The sequence below is a fragment of the Berghia stephanieae genome, chromosome 4 (assembly GCF_034508935.2).
Source record: "Berghia stephanieae isolate SIO BIC M18660-M18661 chromosome 4, UCSD_Bste_1.3, whole genome shotgun sequence".
Taxonomy (NCBI): domain Eukaryota; kingdom Metazoa; phylum Mollusca; class Gastropoda; order Nudibranchia; family Aeolidiidae; genus Berghia; species Berghia stephanieae.
Genome location: NC_088363.1, coordinates 40,570,250 through 40,577,749, shown reverse-complemented (window position 1 = coordinate 40,577,749; position 7,500 = coordinate 40,570,250). Strand labels below are relative to the sequence as shown.

General features: G+C 38.0%; 1 protein-coding gene across 1 annotated transcript in view; it reads left to right on the top strand.

Annotated features, from left to right (window-relative positions):
- Positions 1-7,500, top strand: part of LOC144971774 (adhesion G protein-coupled receptor L3-like) — a 60,497-nt gene that overhangs the window by 9,322 nt on the left and 43,675 nt on the right. Inside the window, exon 4 of the mRNA XM_078912846.1 lies at positions 2,915-3,123. Within this exon, the coding sequence (XP_078768972.1) occupies positions 2,915-3,123 (209 nt within the window). The remainder of the gene's footprint in view (positions 1-2,914; positions 3,124-7,500) is intronic.

Below are 7,500 nucleotides of genomic sequence, written 5' to 3'. Positions count from 1 at the left end.
GACATCATTCGTAAATGCCCGCAAACACCAACACAATGGGACATCGGGATGGGAAGTCAAGAAGGCGCAGTGCCTAACTCCCTGTTGACATTAATCAAAATGATTTTGGTTGGATCGTCTCCTTCAGAAAAGTCAGATTCCAGGCATCAAGAAAGCCTATCTATATCACAACTTATTGTGTCAAATACCAAAAATAAAAATAAAACCGGGTCGACTTTTCAAAAAAGACATCGCAGATCAAAGAGACGCCATTACCGTTGTATGTAAGTTTTTTTTTATACACACATACAAGATCAAAGTAGATAATTGACACAGTATTTTCGCTAGGGTTGTGTTCCTCATATAAACGTATGTTGTCATTGTCATCGGATGTCGCATCACCAGCTGAAAATAGATTCGAAGAGGAAGGAATTCTTTGCCCAATCAATCTGAAGAAAGAACTTTTTACTGTTGCTGCTGTTGATAATATTGATTATAAGCCAAGCTCAACAACTCACAAAAACTCTGTCCACGGAACAAGTATCTCCATGTTTCAGCAACCTACAAATGATGAGTCCGGTGTTGATCGAGAAAAGTTGAATATGAATACTTCTGACGTCATTCACACAGACAGCAATATTTTGTCGGGTTTTCTAAAGGTCGCCCAAGAAATTGCATTTGGAGTTAAACCAAATATACCTGCAACAAACACTGCTCCATCGAACATTATTTCAAACATGACAAATGACCCTTATATGACAGAAGAAACGGACTGGCTACAGCATGTTTCATCAAATTACTAGGAACAGGATGTAAAAACATGGGCTTGATTTCATTCTGAACGCTCTTTGTCTCATAATATGCCGAAATTCATCAATACAATGCTTCCGTTGTTGGAAGAACAAGCAAACAAAGGAAACCAAACGTCATTACGGATCATCACGTCACCCAGCTCGAGACCTTTACTGTCACTGTGTACGACAAAGCATTAGATTGCACAGGTGTTAATGCAGCAAGAAAATATTTATTTTGCCAAAAAGGTCGTGCAATAGAGAGACTTCCTCCCCACAAGAAGTGCATTACAGCAACACATTAAACGGGCGGCATATCAAGCTGGCTATGTTTTGAGCTCTGCAACAGAAAAAGATCCTGTATTACCATCACCTCTGGAATGGGGCTGGAAAATGGACGGAGGAAAGCTCTTACCATACTGGTCATCACAGCCGGAAGTATCCAAAGTGTGCCAACAACTTGTCAAATGTGGCTGCAAGAAAGCATGCACGTCCCGATGCAAATGTTTGCGAGCCCGCTTACCATTACCATGCACAGACTTATGTCGATGTAGAGGATGTCATATCATAAACAATTAGGTAGGTTGAAAATGTAATTTGATTATAAAGGACTATAAGGAAAAGTCAAACAAATAAAAGCCAAGCAACTTTGGTCAGGCTTAACTTTTGACTTTAAACAGTCAATATCAGGTCTCAAGGTAGTTAGCATTAGCTTGAAAGCTTACCCCGTCCGGGAATCGTTGTAAAGTGATTTGAAGAGTTTTGGTGGATATTGCGCTACATAAAAGCTCACAGGGTTTGTTTTTTTTTCATTGTAAAGCCACATGAATATGGAGTTGGCCGTGGATTTTGTACTGTGTAATATAATTTTCATGATTTTATTCATTTTCAAATAATATTTAATTTCGCCCTATTTGACGCTGTTAACATATGCCCCGTTGAAAACAAACAACCCTAAATCTTTCAAAATGAAAGCTATAAGATAGGGAATATGTCTATGGTTGATATACAACAAAAAGTACGAGAGAAAATATGGTAATTTCGCAACATAATTAATATGTTCAGTACTAATCAGTAAGAGGGCGAATAGAATTTCCTCGATGATTCCCCCTGAATTTACTAATGTTTATATAGTAAAATATAAAATGCTTTAAAACCAACTTTTTTGTAAAATGTCAGAATGCTTCTCTATCAGATTGTGTTCTTGGTGGTATAAGGTACCTGTGTGCCAATTTTCATGCTTTCATCACCTATTTGCACAATTATACCTTAATTCCCCCTGCTATTACTTGGTTTATTGCCGATAGCCTCCTAATGTTTGGACTGGGACACTTTGGCAGCTTTTCTGATTGTTTTGAGTGAGTTTTTGACACTGGTGACATCTGCTGCGATAAATATCGGGTGTTAAAAAATATTAATAATAATGATGATGATGATAATAATAATAATAATAATAATAATAATAATAATAATAATAATAATAATAATAATAATAATAATAATAATATTAATAATAATAAAAATAAGAATAAATTACCTTTATTCATCGCATATGGGAAATTTGTCTCTAGGGTCCATTCCAAGGGAAGACTGGAATAACCCAGGCGTCATCCTCAGTGCAGCGCTGTAATTTGAGCTAGGGCGAGGTGATTTGCTCAAGGCCACTCAGCGGCGGGTGATCGAACTCGGTACATGTCGGGTACGAAACAAAAACCATACCGCTGAGCCACGCTACCCAAATTCTACATACTTTTCTAATAAGTGGGTATTGATTCAAATAAATGCTCTAGTAGTCTATTGGAAACTTAAATTCTCAAGGACCCGAGAAGCTCTGTCAATTAGAGACCAGGCGGATTTGTTTTGTATTTCAGTTGTTCGTTGCTTTTCTTTTAAAAGAAAAACTTAAACTAAAAAATAAAAAAAAATAAAAAAGAGCCTTTATATAGAGCAATATCCACTAAACGTGCTTAAAGCTCTTTACAAGGGGTCCCTGGACAACAGCAACATTTAAAATGCAGGACGTGCCATGACGCCTGTTAGGCTCGAACCCAGGACCTTCCGATCCCAAATCGAGTGTCATACCACTAGAACACATAGCCGCACAAAACTCCCGCAATCACCTTTTTTTTTCTTGATTTACCTAGGCGTATGCGACGTGGATATTACACAGGAAACTGTAATCTCCTCTCCTGGATTCCCCAACCCACCCCCTGAGGGGGTCACGTGTTCATGGACTATCAAGCAAACTGGAGGAATGACCTCCGTCATCATAGCGCTTGGCCTTGAAACCGATGTACAAACAGACCGTGACATCAAGACATTTCCACCACGATGCGGATTATCTCCCTTTAAGGTAAGTTTAATCTAACCCATTTCATTATGGGGCTTTCCGATATAGCGGCATGACACTCGCCTTGGGACCTGCAAGTTTGAGTCCCGTTTTCCGTGCGGCGCAAAGGTGAGTCATTGGATAAGGCGCTCTTTGCTCACATTCTCATATTTTCGTATCCAGGTGTGAAATGAGCGTTGTCTCTGTCGAAAAAATTGCAATATCGCCTTACAGACATCATGTCACGTATTGAATGTAACTTGTTGCATTTGTGTCGGGATCCCTTGTATACCGTGTTGAGCATGTTTATGGATATTAGGCTATATGGAAACTAGAGTTTTTCTTTCTTCATTCAATATTGTCGTTGCCCGCGGAGGCTGAACTACGCCCATGGTCGGATTTATTCACAAGCGGTACAAAATTACGACGAAAGAAAGATATTTCTTTTGTTATAACTTTCCATTGTGTTTGCGGGGGTTAAGTATGATAAATACATTTTTAAAAATGATATCCAAGAAATAAACATATTCTTATTATCTTTTTATCATTGTCAGTTTTATCATATAAAAACCGTCCTCTCTTTGTTTTGTATCACAATTGAGTTTGATCCGTGTCTCGACTGACAGAACATTAAAATAAATGAATGAGCTTGTTTATATAGCGCAATATCCACTAAATGTGCTCAATGCGCTTTACAATGGGTCACCTGGCAAACAGCAACACTTAACATGTAGGACGAGACATGACGTCTGTTAGGCGATATTATAATCTTTTCGGCAACACTGTAAACGGACAGGTACTCATTTTACACCTGAGTACGGTGAGAGAATGTGAGTAAAGAGCCTTTTCCAAGGACTCGACTATGCGCCGAACAAGGTTCGAACCCATGATCTTCGAAAGCGAGTGTCATACCACTAGACCACATAGCCGCACTACAAATTTGAGATCCGTCATACGAACTTTATCTGCGAAAGTTGTCTCGCGAATATCTGATTTCATAGAAATTCCAACATTTCGAGTTCAACAAAAGCGTTTTAATGTTACTATGTTATTTTTGACTTAATTTTTCATTATTTGTTAGTACTGATAATAAACTAGATATTTTTTAATGTTTTTTTAATGTCTGTAACTGTATTTTTAAACGTTTTGTAAATTTGAGAAATTTCTCGTTTTTCCTCATTTTGTTCCACAATCAAATTTGAAGCCGGGATATTTAGGCAACGATGCACATTTTGGTTAATTTATTTGCTGTCATTCAATAGTACTTATTTCCGGCTTATATTTGTTGTTTCATTTAAGTATCTGCTTTTGTTTGAGTTGGAATGGATTTTTAAAAATGAGCTATTTTTACAATTTTGATGTCATATTCGAATATTGAGGAAAGGTGATTTTTCATCAATTTTAATACAATGATTTTAATTTTACTCTGTCACAGTCTTGCTTGACATATTTGGCGGATTTGCATTTTTTGTAAGGTATTATTAGTTCAAGAAATTTGAGTTTGCGGGGGGGGGGGGGGGGGGGGGGGGGTTATAGTTTATGCTGTCAGTGGGGTTTGAAAATGGATTTTGGGCCATTTGAAAGTCGACCAAAAAGAGTCCAAAGTTCAAAGTAGCAGATTGATAGAACAATGTTGACGTCACACAGGTCTTTGGTGTTGCATTATTTTTGCCATCCATGTTTATGAGTAATTCTCACTAAACTGTATTTACCAGATTTTATATAGGTTCAAGGTTACACATAGTTTTTTGTGTTGGTCCTTTATATTTCCGGATGGTTATGTGGCTATGTCTGCCGTGATAGGGAAGAAAGACGCATATCGGTATCTAGGTCAAATTGACATTTTCTGGGATTCACATACTTGAGAGAAAGGCGCATTTTTCTATCTGGGTTTGGTAACTCAATCATTGAAAATAAAAAAGCTGTTTCATTTTGAAAATATGCGACTTGACCTAATTTGGTTTAAATTCGTTTCGAGGAATGACAGATCGACGCATATTGAATGTGGATATGACAGAAGGTCGCATTTTGTAATATGCGTCTTTTTCTCTTATTCGTCCACCGAATGACATAATTTGTCTTTCACAAAAAGACGCATTTCGGATATGCGACTTTCTGCCAAGACACTCTCCAAAAATTAAGATATATGCGTCCGTTTGTATTACGACTGGTGACGATGAAAAGAACAAATCACTGTTCTCCAATTTTCATCAAATAGTCAATCATCAAAGACGTACGAGTAAATTGTTGTTTTGGTGTGAATTCTTCATTTCCTCGGGTGAGTTTTATCCTTTTCCTATTCAAGTGATCAAAGATTTTATGTATATAATCATATAATTACTTGTCATATATTAGTGAGGATGTTTAATAATTATTTGCTATTGACGGTTTATCTGTGTTTCTGATATTTAACTTAGACAAATATTGATTTACATGCTAATAGCACTACTGTTATTGTTATTACATGTACTATATTTATGATTATCATTATGATGACAATTATTAATATTAATGTTATTATTTTAATCATCATCGTTATATCACTATGAAAGTATAAGTTGTAGAATAAGTAGTAGTCGTATTAGTAGTAGCAGTGAAAGCATTTGTATGTACAATAGTAGTAGTAGTAGTAGTAGTAGTAGTAGTAGTGTAGTAGTAGTAGTAGTAGTAGTAGTAGTAGTAGTAGTAGTAGTAGTAGTAGTAGTAGTAGTAGTAGTAGTATTCTAGTGTATCAAATAGACGCCCCCCCCCCCCCATCCATTAATGTTCGGAATTTTCGCGAACCTCCCCTCCCTCCTTCTGATCTTATTAAACTTAAAATTCATTCTTAAATAGAAAAAATACTGTCCCTGTAATTTGCTGTGGTTGAATTCTTCGGTCAAACCCCCTTCTTTGGTGAAAATGAACACCCCCTCCCCCCATCTCCCCCAGCTTTCTACTAAAGTGCGCACTGCGCACCACCCCCCCCCCCCCCCCCCCTTTGCTTGGGATCAGGACAGTGGGAGAAATCATAAAACCAATCGGGCCTGAAAACCAACCTAGGACTGTGTCGGACTCGGTACCTTCTGATTCAAAGTGAAAACCTTAACTACTGAGACAATACGTCTCTAGCTATGCATCCAATTAGCCCTCAATAACCTGTTTCAATATTCTTTTGGGAAAGGCAAGCAACTGTAACTCAATATCATATCATAACAACGTTACTTTATGATAAAGATTATTTTAATGAATAAGTCCACTCCCGTTCAATTTTTGAATATCCATATTTATATCTCTTTCATCAGATATGATCGAACCCCTAAAAAGGCCACCGGTACCTCCACCTCAGCCAACCCAGATTAAATAAATCATGACAATCAGACTCCGGTGATTCAGATATTGACATTCCATTGAAACAGCTGGCTCAGATCAATAGTGAAACCTCTATCAGGAGGAATTACATGATGTATGAGTGTCATAAAAGCAGAGAGGAAAAGATTTAAAGAAACCACGGACAACAAGAAAAACGGAGGAGACGAGCTAGATAGGTTTACCTAAACACCGATATGAAAATCTGCAGTAGAAGCACGTAAACTGGCTGTTGAGATTAAAGAAGCAGATGCAAACGATATGGATTTTGTGTTGAATTTACCATTGAGAAACAAAGTTTAGATAGTGACTCAGAATTTGAAATGTATTTGGAACTTGCTTCTAAATATGTCGCCGAAACCACTGCCCCTAGAGTTCCATTTGCTGAAGAGGAAGAATATTTGTCCGAAACTGCCACGCCGGCATCCTTTACCGGTTAAGGAGAAATATCTGAAGGAGAGCATGTTCCAGGTGTGTCATCGATTACAGAGACCACGATAGCAGATTGAAACAATGACTACACCAGATCTAGAGATAGAGACAGTTCTACTCACTCAAAAAGAGAAAGCACAAGACGCGGATACAAAAAGCAGACTAGGAAATACACAAGCTTTTGCGAATGAGAGAAAAGCATTCGGTCTTGGAAGGTTGTGCGCCGACCTGCTCCAAAAAATGCCGTGACAGATTCTTGGAGTACCAGCGACGGGAGCTTAACAGATGTTTTGGGGAGAGGATTGGAAGGACCAGCGCAAATTTGTACGGACTTGGGTAAGTAAAACAGAATGCAGAGATCAGTGCGAAGGCATTCTTTCCAAGGAGAAAATTGCCTAGTCATGTACATGCAAATATACAATGAAACAGGAAGATGGAGTCTTCCATCCTGTGTGCAAAAAGCTCTTCTTTACTACTCTCGGATTCAAAGCTAATAATGGCAAACTGATAAGGAGCGCTTTCAAGGATGTTGGTGTTAACGAAAACAATGTCATAGAAGTACCCCTTGTTGACAATCGTGGACGTCATAGTCCCTGGCACAAGATTGACCACAGCATTATC